Below are 14,839 nucleotides of genomic sequence, written 5' to 3' on the forward strand. Positions count from 1 at the left end.
TTTCTGCTAAAGAATTTTTTTCAACAATTTGCGCTGTTGGCCAGGTAACACACAACTAGAATCTAGATCTAGGAATAGATGGCAGCAATGACCATGGCTGCCTTAGCTTCATTATATAGGGAAAAGGCAAACTTGGTTTGCAAGAAGCTCCTCAACTACTACAGCATATTCCAACTGCCTAAAGCAGATACTGGGCATATTATAAATGCTAAGATAGGAGCTGAGATTAACTAGATAACTTAGAGAGTAGCACTAGGCTTAACTCTCCTCGCTGTTTTCATTTTATATTTTTTTCCAAAGGAAGAGTCATGCCTGCTTGTTCACAGAAGTGGAAACTTCAGCACTGCACATCGGGCATACCTGACACAGTCAAAGGATATAGATGTCAAAACTCAGATGCTTATCCATTATTCAGTTGCGTGTCCAAGTTGTGTTCAGAATAACAATGTTCTTGATTAAGTTCAAAAAAAAAACAATGTTCTTGATTGTTTTCTCATGCTAAGTGGTGTGTCTTAATAAAATGATAGAATCATAAAACCATTCCAAAATCCAATGTTTGTGAGAAGCCTTAAACATCATATTTAGAGAAGGATTTCAGAAGATATATATATGGCGGTGCTTATACCTTTTTTAACTGCAGCCACTGGTTTATGCACTCAGAATGGTATGGGTGTTTGCAAGGAAGTGCAACTAATGACCCGCCTTCGTCAAACTCTACACGACAAATAACACATCTGCAAATGAGTTTGATTGGTTAGGATATCACTCTGCACACAGATAACATCTTTAAGGACAAAGCATAACAAAATGGTGTTCATACTGTTCCATGTTGCCATCTTGCTTGTCTTGTGCCTGGTAAGTTACCGAAGGTAATGAAGCAATAGTAGTATCAGCAGCAAGGCCTTTGCTTTCCATACCGACAACTTCGCCCAATGCAATTAGCTCCTGAGATCACCACACTCATGAAAGTTAAATAACACACCATCCAGGTTCTAGCTTTACACGGAAAGTAGAAAGAAAATGCACAAAACATCATGTTCTCTTCAACAAAAATAACTTGCCTCATAAGAGTATTCATCAGGGTCAACATCTTCCCATCCATCCTAAAGTTAAATGTCAGATATCATATTTATTCCGAGGAGATTTTACAATAAATATACCAAGAAAGGACTGTTTCCAAATAAAAGAATTTGTTTTCAATATGCATTTCAGATGGAAGCAGCTATATGATTGCTTCTCAATAGCCAATCATCAAGAGGAACATGAGAAGTCTCACTTCCAATTCAACTGTTTTGGAGTAAATTAACTAAAATTCCATTTCTTATCATCAAGAAGAGTACACACTATCACTGTATTAATTCAGAGCACCGAGAAATGACGTATGTTTCACTAGCTTAAAGTTCCTGTGCTTGTATTATTACCAGCTATAATTTCTTTATGAAACTATCCGAAGGTACATAATAAATTAATAAGCTTTGTTCATGTTTGCCCAATCCCTAGCATTCCAGTCACAATCGACTCATGCAAAGATTAGATAGAAAATGTCATCTGTATATGAACCACCCCATCATCTTCGTCCTCCTCATCCCCAGCATCATACTGATCCACAGCGGCAGATTAAGCGGGGAAAAGAAGATCAAAGGTGAGTGAATTTCGACATCAGTCTGTACACTCACAATCACCGATTCCAACAAGCGCCATGGGTCTGTCGGCGACGTCGCGCTCCTCGGCATCCTGCAGGGCGCGCGCGAAGGCCTCGTCGTCCTCGCACTGCGAAGCATTCGCCACTGCCTCAAACTTCTGAATATCAGCCATCAAGGCCTCCTCTCCTCTGCCTCCAGTGCTTCCCGACGCGAGAGACCCGAGATGAGGTTATTCACCTCGGTCTCCAGTTCCTCGGCCTCCTTCTCGAGGGCACGAACTGTTGCGACGGACGCCTCAGCAGTCATCCGGGCTTTGGAGGCGTACGGCTCGTCGAGGGCCGCGGCGGCGGCGGCGTCCCCCGATAAGAAGTGGGAGTAGCTCTGGGTGATGTAGACTAAGAGATCGTTGGATGGGCCGCGTGGGGCATCCAGGTCGTCTCCTTGGGCGTAGCAGAGGAGGGTGAGCCAGTGGAGTACGGCGAGCACCACCGGCCATGAGTGCGGGGTGCCGGGGGACTTGAGTGCGGAGTTGGTGACCTCGACGAGGAGACGGAGCGCCGCCTGGATGTCGCGCGCGGCGGGCAGAGGCCCCCCGGAGCGTGACGGCGGGGGCGAGGAATCCGTTGACGACGCGGAGCGCGGCGGCCTGCGTGGAGCGGTCGGAGAAGTTGGGGGCGGCGCCGACGCCCGCACCGGCGGTAGCGGGGCGGCTGCTGCAGAGGCTCGCGGCGTCGGAGTCGAGGTCGCGAATAAGGCTGCTGTCCGGCGCTGAGGAAGAGGCCGCCAGGGAGGGAGGGCTTGGGGAGCCGGCAGCCGCCGCCACGGCGCATGGTCGCCGCGGAGCTAGAGCGGCGCCGGCGGCAGGGAGAAAGCCCAGCGGGGCGTGGCGCGTGCGGCCGTGGGGTGCGGACTGCGGAGTGAGGACTGAGGCCATGGAACATTCTTGCTCCAGCGGTCAATGTTCGTGGATTCGATCTCGCTGGCATTGGATGAACGAACGACACTGAAGCACGACGTTTCCTCCTGGACCCTTGTGGGCTCTGCGCATCCAAGGAAGAAGACGGCTCCCCGGAAATTTGGAACCGCACTGGCATACTGGAGGGAACAGCTTACACAAGATTTAACAGAGGCAGGGCTGCTTCCTTCAAACCTCTCAACGATACTAGTATTTACATAGGTCAATTTGTTCGCAATCCCTTCTCAAGATCATACACGAAGAAGGAAAACGAAATCACACTACATGGATGGCCACCAATACAAAAAAAAAAAAAAAAAAAAAAAAAAAAAAAAAATCCACGGTGAGCCGCCATGGCCGCATGGCTGGCGGCAGGGAGGGAGGTCCTAACTACTCTGCAGACAGACAAGAACGGCGTGGGCGCTCTGCCCGGCCCGTGTGTCTAGACTCGAGGCTCTCTTCTACCAGCACTGGTCCGTCTCCCATGTGCGGCGGGGCCGGCCGCCGCCGCCGCCGCCGCTCCACGGGCGCTGCGCCACGGCCACGGCGCCGCGGTCGTAGCGCGCGCGGGTGTCCGGGTCGGAGAGCGTGGCGTAGGCGTCGTGGAGGCGGACGAACTCCGCGGCGGCGCCGGGCGCGGGCGCCACGTCCGGGTGCCGCTCCCGCGCCAGGCGCCGGTACGCGGCCTTGATCTCCCTGCCCGTCGCGCCGGCGCGCAGGCCCAGCACCTCGTACAGCGTGGCGGCAGCAGCAGCAGCGCCCCCCCTCCCCACCGCCGGCGCCGCCGCCGCGGCGCACCGGATCTTGATCTTGCTGGGCTTGGAATCGACGTAGGACGCGCCGCCGAACAGGAACGACCCACCCCCGACGGCAGCCTTCGGCGCCGACACCCGCAGAGGCGCAGAGATCATCAGACGGAGGGACGGAGAATCCAAAGATCTGAGGAACAGGGGGGAAAGGTCACAGCTCACAGGTGAGACGTTGGCGCCCGTGGCCGCCCGCGCGTCGTCTTTATAGCTGATGATTTTCTACCCGCGGCGGATGGGGATTTTCGGCAGGTTGGGGAGGAGGTGGGTGTGTGTCAGAGCCGTCCTGTGCTTGGGGGACACGGCTGGGCGGCGCACCCGGACCTGGGGGCGCGTCGCTGTCCGAGTGCCCCCTGATTCTGATGGATGGACGGGAGCACCCGTGTTTTTTTGATTCGAATTCCCGTGGGTTTGCCCCGTTGGCGTGGCGCGCGGCCGACCTCTGTTTGCGTTGGCCTCTTGGCGCCGCCCGACGGTTGAGACAGACCTGCCTGCCACTTGGTCGGTTCCTGACTTTTGCGCGGTCGATGAGACGAACAACGGGGACCTTCGCTGTCGTGCCCATCCGGTATTCCGGTTTCCTGCGCTGCGCTGCGCTGCGGCCGGTGCTTCGTGCAGGTCCAGCCGGGGTGGATTTGCGAGGTCCACATCGTTCCACCGCCACCCTGTCCCGGCGAAATCTTGGGGCTGCTGGTAACCGACGGCTCGCCGCCGACCGAGGCACCACACGCCAAGAGTTGGCTTTTTGTACGTCCATGCACAGCAAAAGCCCCGCTTCCGGAGCGTGTACACACAGGAACAGCGCGTGGAAAAAAAGATCCGCGCCGACACCGGCACGGCCCCGGACCCCAAACTCGTGTGTCGCGCGGCGCAATGATATGCTCGGTCCTGTAGAAGCATGCATCAACACACTACTTTCGAGACCTACCGGCTAGGCACGTGCCAGTGTCATGCACATTAAATTGGGTGCCACATAAACAAAATTACCGACTTGGCAGGGTAATTAAATGAAGGAGTTTCATCTCCATGAGACTCATATAGCTCGGTTGCCTAATTTATAGTCTTAGTAACTGTATCATGAAACTATGCATTGAGACTGGGGTAAACACACCACTCTTGTTGCCACGCCGCAAGCTGCATGCATGAGAGAAAAAAAAACACACACACGGGGTAGCGCCGATACGGTACCTTATTTTTTAAGTACTATACTATCATGTTGTGACTGTACTTCAAAATCATTTTTATTTATATATATAATCAGGTTTTTTTCAGAGGAATATATATAATCGGCTATTCAGCTTTCATTCGGCGGCCTAGAGCCTTTGGCAACAGCTAGCCCATGTCCACTGGAGCTAAATTGTTGCAGGCCCACGAGAGTGAAACCTTGCCAGGCCCACGAGAATGAAACCTTCGCTGGCTTTGGCTTTTTTTTTTTTTTTTTTTGAGCAATTCGCTGGCTTTGGTTGTGTTGAGCTCGTTTACGCGCACCCTATGGAATGAAGGAGTTTTTATATTTCCTACACATTTTTTATGAAAATCATGTCCGGCTAAAAGTAATCTTACTGTAAAATATATAATAAGTTTTTGTTTTCTGTAATGCTTTATTGTCATAAAGTGTTTAGTTCCTAAAAGGTAGCCAAAATTTTTTAAGATTTTCCGTCACATCGAATTTTGCGGCATATGCATGAAGCATTAAATATAGATGAAAACAAAAACTAATTGCATAGTTTGTCTGTAAATCGCGAGATGAATCTTTTGAGCCTAGTTAGTCCATGATTGGATAATTAATTACCAAATAAAACAAAATGCTACAGTATCCCAAAACAAAAAAATTTGGAAACTAAACCAGGCCTAACGGATTCCTGCCCCTTTCAACGGCGATCTCACGCATAAGTACTGATCAGTTAAACTCCTCATATCACCTCAACTCATTTGAAGTTTTGAACACAAGCGGCAGCTTCAGGAACAATTGCCCCGTCTCAAATTAGGGGGGGGGGGATGCGACCGTTTTGAACATGGAAAGATCAGACAAATATTAAAACAATGGCTACTGGCTATTGGTATGATTGTTGTTTTACATCTACAAGCAATGAATCATGAATGAATAAGTCTAATGGAATGCATAAATAACCAGCGGCAGGGCCATAAAATTAGCAGCAGGTACAGGGGGGACTAAGCCTGTTGAACTAAAGAAAACAGGGAAACAGACCCATCCATTTCCCTTGCTTATCAGAACAATTCAACAGTTGGCACTACTTTCATTTCAGCAATGGCAGATAAATCAAGCCGCCGCTATTTTCTTCCAACTGAATAGTCATGCCTGCTTGTTCACATTGTTCGCAGAGGTGGAAACTTCAGCACTGCACATCGGGCATACCTGAGACAGTCAAAGGATATATGTCAAATTCATGCAGTTCAGACACTTATCCACTATTCAATTGTATGTCCAAGTTGCGTTCAGAGTAACGCTGTTCTTGATTGTTTTATTATGCTAAATGGTGATAAAAGGATAGAATCATACAACCATTCCAAAAACCAATGTTTTGGGAAAGCTTAAACATCATATTTAGAGAAGGATTTCAGAAGATATATATATGGCGGTGCTTATACCTTGTTTAACTGCAGCCACTGGTTTATGCACTCAGAATGATAAGGATGTTTGCAAGGAAGTGCAACTAATGACTCGCCTTCGTCAAACTCCACACGACAAATAACACATCTGCAAATGAGTTTGATAGATCAGGATAACACTCTGCACACAGATAGCATTTTTAGGGACAAAGCATAAAAAAATGATGTTCATACTGTTCCATGTTGCCATCTTGCTTGTCTTGTGCATGGTAAGTTACCGAAGGTAATGAAGCAATAGTATCAGCAGCAAGGCCTTTGCTTTCTGTACCGACAACTTCACCCAATGCAATTAGCTCCTGAGATCACCAGATTCATGAATATTTAATAACATATCTTTCAGGTTCCAGGTTTACACGGAAAGTAGAAAACACACACAAAACATCCCATTCTCTTCATCAACAAAGATAACTTGCCTCATAAGAGTATTCGTCTGGATCAACATCTTCCCATGCATCCTAAAGTTCAAAATAACATAACAATTAAGTGTCAGATACCAGCTTTATTCCAAGGAGATTTTTCAATCAATATATCAAGAAAATAAGAACCATTTCCAAATAAAAGAAATTGTTTTCAATAAGCAGTTATATGATTGCTTCTCCACAGCCAATCATCAACAGTAACATGAAAATTGTCACTCCCAATTAAAATGTTTTTAGTAAATTCAAACAAAATTCTACTCCCACTATTCCAAATTGTAAGTTGTTCTGGCTTTTCTAGATAAATAGTTTTTACTTTATATCTAGACACAATGTATATCTAGATGTAACAAAAGCTATGTACATAGAAAAGCCAAAACAACTTACAATTTGGAATGGAGTATTTCTTACCAGTAAGAAGGAAATTCAGACTAATGACTCAAGATTATGATGTACTACCACCATATTGAGCTCAAGAAATGATGTGGTAAGATATTTCACTAGCTTAAACAGTTCATGTGTTTGTATTATCACCACTAATAATCATGTGTTTGTGTTATTACCACTAATAATCTTAGGATTTCTTTATAAAACTATCCAAAGGTACATAATCTGATTCGTCCTGCTCATGATTTGATTCGTCCTGTTCATGAACTGACGCCTTGACGCCTTGTTTAGTTCACCCCGAAAACCAAAATGTTTTCAAGATTCCCCGTCACATTGAATCTTTCGGCACACATGAAGCATTAAATATAAACGAAAATAAAAACTAATTGCACAGAACTGTAAATCGGAAGACAAATCTTTTGATCCTAGTTAATACATAATTAGACAATATTTACCATAAACAAACGAAAGTGCTACAGTAGCGAAACAAAATCCAAAATCTTTTCGCATCTAAACAAGGCCTGAATTAGATAGAAAATGTCACCTGTGTATGAACCCCATCATCTTCGTCCTCCTCGTGGTCCCCAGCATCATCCTGCTCCATGGCTCGCCCTGTCCACAGCGGCAGATTAAGCACCATAAAAAAAGGGGGAAAAGAAGGATCAAAGGTGACTGAATTTCGACATCAGCCTGTACACTCACAATCACCGATCCCAACGAGCGCCATGAGCCTGTCGGCGACGTCGCGCTCCTCGGCGTCCTGCAGGGCGCGCGCGAAGGCCTCGTCGTCCTCGTACTGCGCAGGGTCAAGGTCCAGGTCCTGGTCCCCCTCGGCCCCCTCCGCTTCCGCGTCCCCAACCTGCTCGTCCTCGTCGAGCGCCTCCCCTTCCTCCTCGTAGTCGCTCCCATCGTCGTCATCTTCCCCCTCCTCCTCGTCGTAGTCGTAGCTCCCGGCGTCCGAGATCGCGTACTCGCCGCCGGTCAGCATCATGTACGCCCGCTCCTGCAAAAGGCACGAGGAATCAGCGGCGAAGTCTCGTAGCAAGCCCCTACCCCACGGGGGGCAACCGATCCTGCGAGATCTCCAGCGCTTACCTGCTCCTGGAGAACGCGGGCGAGGGCGAGGTCGGCCTCCTCTTGGCTGAGGCTGGTGAACGGCCGCCTCCCGTCGGCGGGCGGCGCGGCAGCCGCCGCCGCCGCAGCAGCGACCGAGGCGCCGTCGTCTCCGGCGGCGGACGCCGCCGGTACGTTGGGGCTAGCGTTCTGGTTCTGGTCGTTGTCGGGGCTGGGCTTGTCGGCGCCGCCACCGTCGATCCGCTTGGATGAGCCGTCCATCGCGCTGAGCACGGTGGGATTCGAGAGATGGGAGGGCGGCGTCGTGTGCGCCGGTCCGATTGCGTGGGTTAATAACGTTGGGAAAGGGAGCGGGCAAGAGAGCGGCGAGCAGCGGACAGGGCAGAGCGGTGGCGGTGGCGGCGGCGCAGTGCGGGATTGTGGCGTCGCGTTCCGATTTAAAACAGGGGATCTGAGAGACGAGACAGACAACGGCACACCGCCTGTGATGCGTGGGCGTGTTGAAGCGAAAAAAATTTGGATTTTGCTACCGTTACACTTTCATTTATCTGTGGCAAATATTGTCCAATTATAATAACTAGAATCAAAAGTCTCGCGATTTACAGATAAACTATACAATTAGTTTTTATTTTCGTTTATATTTAATGTTTCATGCATGTGCCAAAAGATTCGATGGGACGGTGAATTTTAAAAACTTTTTGGTTTTCGGACCGAACTAAACAAGACCTATATAACTGTGGGTGGTGGGCCCTACATGTCGGCCACGGAGGGTTCACCTAGTCAGAATTCGAGGCATTGCAAGAAATCTAGGCCTTGTTAGTCCCCAAAAATTTTGTAAAATTTTTTAGATTCCCCGTCATATCGAATCTTTAGACATATGTATGGAGTATTAAATATAGATAAAAATAAAAACTAATTGCACAGTTTGGTCGGAATTGACGAGACGAATCTTTTGAGTCTAGTTAGTCTATAATTGGACAATATTTATCAAATACAAACGAAAGTGCTACTATTCCTATTTTACAAAATTTTTTGGAAGTAAACAAGGCCCTAGAGGGGTCGGAGTTCCGAATAGCTGACGGAACACAACGGAAGACAAGTCCAATCGAAAGTTTGAAACTTGCGGTCGACGTCTACCTTGCCGGCGAAGTTTAGCGAGCAGCAGGCCGTGGGCTCACGGCAAGTAGATCATGCCTACACGGGCCGGCACGGGAGCTACTAGGCTTGCCGGCATCAGCATGCGAGCGCCAACTTGTTTCTTGCACGGATGCGCCATGGATATTCTTGAGGCGTTTGCCGTTGCAGACACTGGGTTGATAACCTCTGCTTACGCTATGCGCTTGTACGCCGATGACAGATCGGCTCCAATCATCCGGTACCCCGAATGATGGAGGAGGAAACAAGTCATCTCAGGCCCCAAATCGTAAGCATCGCTGGAGTTGCAGCTGCACATTCCGACAGAGTCCAGAGCTAAGCACCAATTCTATGATGCTGAAGCAAAGCATCCATCCAGACATCTGGAGGCTGGAACCAATGCTTAACAGCTACCCAAGTAGGAATGTATCCTCACATTCCGTCTATTTCTACAACACACAGAAAACCGAGAACGAAAGATAAACAGTCATTGAAATGGCCTCTATTCTGGAAATGCGACAAGTCGGGTGTGGAAGCTACGTGCTTCAACTCTAGCCTGGACGAAAAAGTTAGATGAACAGCCTACGTTTCACGGTATTGGTACAGTTTTTCATGTAAACAGTTTACAACTTAAGAAAAAAAGTTAGAGCGAACAGGGCTCCGCTAATTCACTTAAGGATTCAAAAGTTTGGGCACTAGGAGCATAGTGACTGCTGCTTCGTATGATGAAGAGAGAAGAAACGAACGGTATGCTTTTCTATCTCGCTGCAGTTTTCAAACCACCCCGGACGGAAGCCGCAGCACCAGTTGCCCACCGAAAACACTGCGTGTGCCGCCAGAAGTAGGTTCGTTAGTCGATGCTCAATGCTTTCGCGCAAGTGCTAAGAAATGCTGGACCATATGTACCTCTTCACATAGTAGTAGCAGAAATCTGCAAGGATGAATGTCTGAACAATTTCGGAGAGAAGAACCATTGAGGGCCACAAACCATAGCCCAGAGCAGTCAACAAACGGCCGCGGGTATCCAAAACCTACAAAGCAGAGTAATCGAAACTGATATCAGATGGATTGAACTCAGAAAAAACTTGAACTCTGCAAAAACACAAATTCAAGCTTTCATTCATCTAAAAACCATGAGTAAGGAGGATATTTCCTCCATGCATGAACACCACAAGTTTCCTAGTAGACAACCTTAAACTGGAGATACTGTACATAGATACTCATAAGGAATGTCAATTCAAGCATTCTTCAAACCTAACTTCACTAGTCAATAAGGACCCAACAGCCAGTAAAATACTAGGTAACAAATCAAATTTCAGCTGAAAGCAGACATACTGAGAAAATATCATACAGCATGGGATCAGGTAGAACAGAGTAGAGTACTTCCAGCATATTTTGCATTGGACATAAACACAGGTGATGGTATCAATAACAAGAAAATGACACCTATTTTTTTTTAAAAAAAATGCTTTGCTGTTTCATTAATCACTGCTCATCTATACTCTATGATGACTGAAATTTTTTTTGTATAATTGATTAATTGTGCTTCCATACTGTTCTTCTTTTCAGCTTAGGAAGGATATCTTGGAAGTCCAGACCTTTGCAACAATTTGGTGCTGTTTCATTAATCACTGCTCATCTATACTCTATGATGACTGAATTATTCTGTATAATTGTGCTTCCGTACTGTTCTTCTTTTCAGCCTAGGATATCTTGGAAGTCCACCCTTTGCAACGATTTAGTCCATAGTCTAACTGATGGGGAAGACATTTGTTCTTACTCTACTAAAATTAGGGCCTCAAAAATAGATAGCTGACTCTTTGGTTAAGAAAGGATGAAACTAGCATGGTAGTTCTTTTAAAAGAAAATAAAAAGGGAAGGAGACAGAAAGAAAAGAACCTGAAGGACCCAGTGTGCACAGCTAAGAAACCTTGCAACACCCAGGGCAAACACATAATGAGCTGTGAACGGCTCAACGATCTGCAGAAAAGAATAGAAATACAATATCAGATAAATACAGCGATTGGATATTTGGATATTGTTTCAAACACCAATGCATGTTTAGATATTCACCTTGGTATTTTGCATCAAGCGCAACTGGGGCAGCACTGAAACTGCTTCCAAATAAACACAGAAGGCCCAGCAGATTCTGTTCACTATGTTGTGCGATGTTGAAGGATGAATAAGTAGCGCTAGCACAGCACAAGGCAATACCTGGAAAGGAAACATAGTTAGATACTATGTGTGGCCCATAGGAGACATTTTTAAAACACATTAGGGGCCTCCCCTGCCATTTTCCTTTCAAGAAAAAAAAGGCAAACAATAAAATGGCCAAAAACAGACAGCAGCACAGATGCAATTTGAGATCTGAGATAAAATTCTTTCTACAAGTTATTCATCAAAGCAGTGATAGCGATCATGCGGGACTAAAGTATACAGCCAGAAATGCTCTTGCTGGTGGTACAAAGTACAAACTCTGGGTCAAGCAGAGCAGTGTGAAACAACGCATAGCCATTTTGAAACTACAACTTCTGGATACATATTCAAAATACAGGTTATACTCTACAGAGCAAAAGACAGTATAAGGTCCCTAGATGCTCATTGCCTTGAAGTTAAGAGATTAATATGGTTCTTACCACATAGTACAATGCAAAGTTGTCTTTGTCCAGCATATATGTTGACCTCAGTTTGAACCGAATCATGTAAATAACAAAAAGGGTAGCTGCAAGTGTAGCTGTATCCAGAATTGTATGGATGTCATATTCCATAACAAAACTACAATACAACCTAACAGCCAGAAATAATGCGGTCAAATCCTGAGACTTGAGTGACAATCCTGAAAGAGATACACAATTTGTACAAAATTAGAGTATGAGTAGAAATTTAAACATCATGAGCCATGAAAATAAACTAATAAAAATATCAAGCTTATCTTAGGACCAATTTCAACATAAATTAAAATGCCAGTGCATATTCTTAAATCTAGTCCTTTGTCTAAACATAAATATCTAAAGTATGTAAGCAGATAGATTCTTAGGCCATCCACATATTGTTATGGCAGGACAACCATTATATACTAAGTAATATATTAACTACAAGATGATGATTATGATGATGTGTATAAACCATACCACTAATATTGTCCATTGCCTATTTTTATATGCCAAGGTTTGCATTAACAAAGCATTAGGCACATAATCCTTTCAAAAAGTGAGTGCTGAAAGCAACAATTCCATAAATGAGACAAATGTAGGTACCAAAAGAAACTAAAGCCACCACACTCACTGCACGAGAGCACCAGGGGATGATGGTGGCTTATTCCCAAATTTGCACAGACAAGAGCAGGTCACAGAATTCTCCATCCATATGCCATACAAATCCAATAATGCTATTGCATTTCCATAATTGGAAACAAAGTATAAGTAGCCCGAATCGGCTACTAATTTGGTTTGGGGAAAGGGGTCCTTTATCTTCTGACTCATCACCTTTTTGTTTGGTTTGTGGAATGTAATGGTTTGATTCATCACCACCTCATCTCTCATGATTAGTAAGAGGATGAGGAGTGGGGTCATTCCACAAAAATCATGGGATCGACATGGTTCCAAAAACCAAACAACCCCTTAATAGACTAACACGGTTGACTTTAAGCAAATGAACCCATTGCATCAAGCAGGCACAAGCTCGTATCCTCCTCTTGGGCTCTCCCAGTTATATAACTATGGAACAGTTTGAATGAAGGCTCACCGCCTCACCCAGTGATACCGCCATAGAAAAACATCCTCCCCAGAAAGCAGCGCACATACCAAACTCCTCCCGCAGCAATGCCCACCACAGCACAAGTCGCATGCAGTATTCAGTTTAAGAAATTAACAATTACCACGAGCGTGACCTGTCGATGCATACACCCTAAGCGAAACAGCAGGGAAATTATCTACTGCCTCGAACGAATCTGGCCGGAAATCCTAACGAAATCCATCGAAACAAGCCACATGACTCGCACTAAATACGAGAATATGCTTTAGTAGTACTGAGAGTGGTATAAACGGAGGACCACCGATGCTCGGTCACCATAGTCCATAGACGCGAAGAAAGGAAAAACAAACGCATGGCTTTTAGCAATCTGGATCGAAGATCAGCGAGCCCAACGGATCGAGCAGATAGGCCGCCGGGATGCGATTATATAGCAGTAAGGTAAGAGGGAAAGGGGGGTGGCGGAACCGGGGGGGACGAACCGGCGCAGGTCTTCTCCTTGGTGAGCTTGTAGATGAGCACGGCGATCCCGAGCGCGTGCGCGGCCTCGGCGGCGACGAAGAGGTTGTCGTGGTCGTGGACGATGAAGCGGATGAAGACGAGCGCGGCCATCCCCGCGACGACGGCGAGGAAGGCCTTGACCTTGGGCGGCTGGCGCCGCATCCAGGCCATCACCACGGCCACCGGCCTCCGCGACGAACCCCTCATCTCCCCCCGCTTGCCGATCGGTGGAGGCGCAGCCGCGCAGGCGAGCTCTGTCCGGGTCTCGGGCTCGTGGCTCGTGCACGGCGTGAGGAGTCTGAGGACCTGAGCTGGGGTGGGGGGCCTGGGACGGGCGAGGCGAGGCGAGGCGGAGGGGATGGTGGAGTTATGGACGGGTCGGGTCGGGTCCGGTGTCCGGTCAGGTTGTTGCAGCTGTTTCGATCCGTGGCGTTCATGGTCTGCGCCTGTGGGGCCCACGCCCCCTTTGCAAGCAAAACTTTCCTTCCCCATATTTAAAGTAATTTTTTGATATCTTTAATTTCCACTAAAAATTAGCTAGCTAAGAGCTATAGCATGTCCAAGAGATTCTTTATATATCTATCCCTATTTTACAAAAATAGAGATTTTGTTAAAAAAATACCATACAACAGCCTTTTCATATGGATATCCTCTATTGTGTATTTTTCGCTAGCCAAAAATTGAAAGCGAGAATGACTCTCTAAACTAGACACACATATAGAAAAGCTATTGAAGAATACAAAGATATCAAAAATGATTTACTCCAATGACCCTCCAAATGGCGATTTAAATTGTAGATTTTAGAAAGGCTCTCAGAAATACTTTATATGGCTGGATGGTGAGTTAAAGATGTAGCTATTAGTAACTCCAAATCTGCTAATGGAATACTGCCTGTTCGCTTGAGTTTATCTGTTGAATCTGTCAGTCATTCAACGTCATTTTTCTCTCACAAAAAATTAGCGAACAGTATTTTCAACTATGACTTATCAACCAAACAAAAATGATCTTTAGCTACTAATTTTTAAAATTAATGCTAATGGATCTAAACATGATTTTAAAATGGATTGTATTTTTTTTCCTTTTTTTTATTTAGATAGACTCTCCAATCAGCATAGTTTAGGAGAAATGCTATAGAAAAATGGCTTCTGGATTTAGTGTTTATCCAGATAAGATACGCGTGTCAGATTATGCCTCCAGGGTTAAAAATAGGCAGCCAATTATCACCAACACCACCTACTAGCGCCTTGGTTAGTTCCAAAAAATTTTGTAAAATTTTTCAGATTCTCCGTCACATCAAATCTTTAGACGCATGCAAGCTTATTACACAGTTTGTCTGTAAAAACTAATTGCACAGTTTGGTCGGAATTGACAAGGCGAATCTTTTGAGTATAGTTAGTCCATAATTGAATAATATTTGTTAAATACAAACAAAAATAGTATTATTCCTAGTTTGCAGAATTTTTTTGAACTAAACAAGGCCTTTAGTTCCCCACCGAAATCCAAAATTTTTTCAAGATTCCCCGTCACATCGAATCTTACGGC

General features: G+C 46.0%; 4 protein-coding genes across 4 annotated transcripts; all 4 read right to left on the minus strand.

The window, feature by feature from the left end:
- On the minus strand, nt 70-2,577 carry LOC8058040. Its single transcript, XM_002445696.2, has 8 exons — nt 2,181-2,577; nt 1,936-2,083; nt 1,677-1,843; nt 1,345-1,349; nt 1,062-1,103; nt 821-945; nt 626-734; nt 70-360 (listed from the first exon to the last, which is right to left on the minus strand). The coding sequence occupies exons 1-8, from the start codon at nt 2,575-2,577 to the stop codon at nt 307-309; spliced, it is 1,047 nt and encodes a 348-aa protein (XP_002445741.2). The 3' UTR covers nt 70-306.
- Nucleotides 2,763-3,606, minus strand: LOC8058042 (chaperone protein dnaJ 11, chloroplastic). Its single transcript, XM_002445698.2, has one exon. It carries the CDS (start codon nt 3,507-3,509, stop codon nt 3,060-3,062), a length of 450 nt encoding a protein of 149 aa, XP_002445743.2. The 5' UTR covers nt 3,510-3,606; the 3' UTR covers nt 2,763-3,059.
- LOC8058043 (E3 ubiquitin ligase BIG BROTHER-related) lies at nt 5,412-8,391 on the minus strand. The gene is made up of 7 exons (XM_002445699.2): nt 7,934-8,391; nt 7,541-7,841; nt 7,383-7,450; nt 6,449-6,490; nt 6,210-6,331; nt 6,015-6,123; nt 5,412-5,781 (listed from the first exon to the last, which is right to left on the minus strand). The coding sequence occupies exons 1-7, from the start codon at nt 8,171-8,173 to the stop codon at nt 5,719-5,721; spliced, it is 945 nt and encodes a 314-aa protein (XP_002445744.1). The 5' UTR covers nt 8,174-8,391; the 3' UTR covers nt 5,412-5,718.
- Nucleotides 9,527-13,683, minus strand: LOC8058044 (putative ER lumen protein-retaining receptor C28H8.4). The gene is made up of 6 exons (XM_002445700.2): nt 13,279-13,683; nt 11,683-11,882; nt 11,120-11,260; nt 10,946-11,026; nt 9,953-10,077; nt 9,527-9,869 (listed from the first exon to the last, which is right to left on the minus strand). Exons 1-6 carry the CDS (start codon nt 13,502-13,504, stop codon nt 9,821-9,823), a joined length of 822 nt encoding a protein of 273 aa, XP_002445745.1. The 5' UTR covers nt 13,505-13,683; the 3' UTR covers nt 9,527-9,820.

This window comes from Sorghum bicolor, chromosome 7 (genome assembly GCF_000003195.3).
Source record: "Sorghum bicolor cultivar BTx623 chromosome 7, Sorghum_bicolor_NCBIv3, whole genome shotgun sequence".
In the NCBI taxonomy this organism is placed as follows: domain Eukaryota; kingdom Viridiplantae; phylum Streptophyta; class Magnoliopsida; order Poales; family Poaceae; genus Sorghum; species Sorghum bicolor.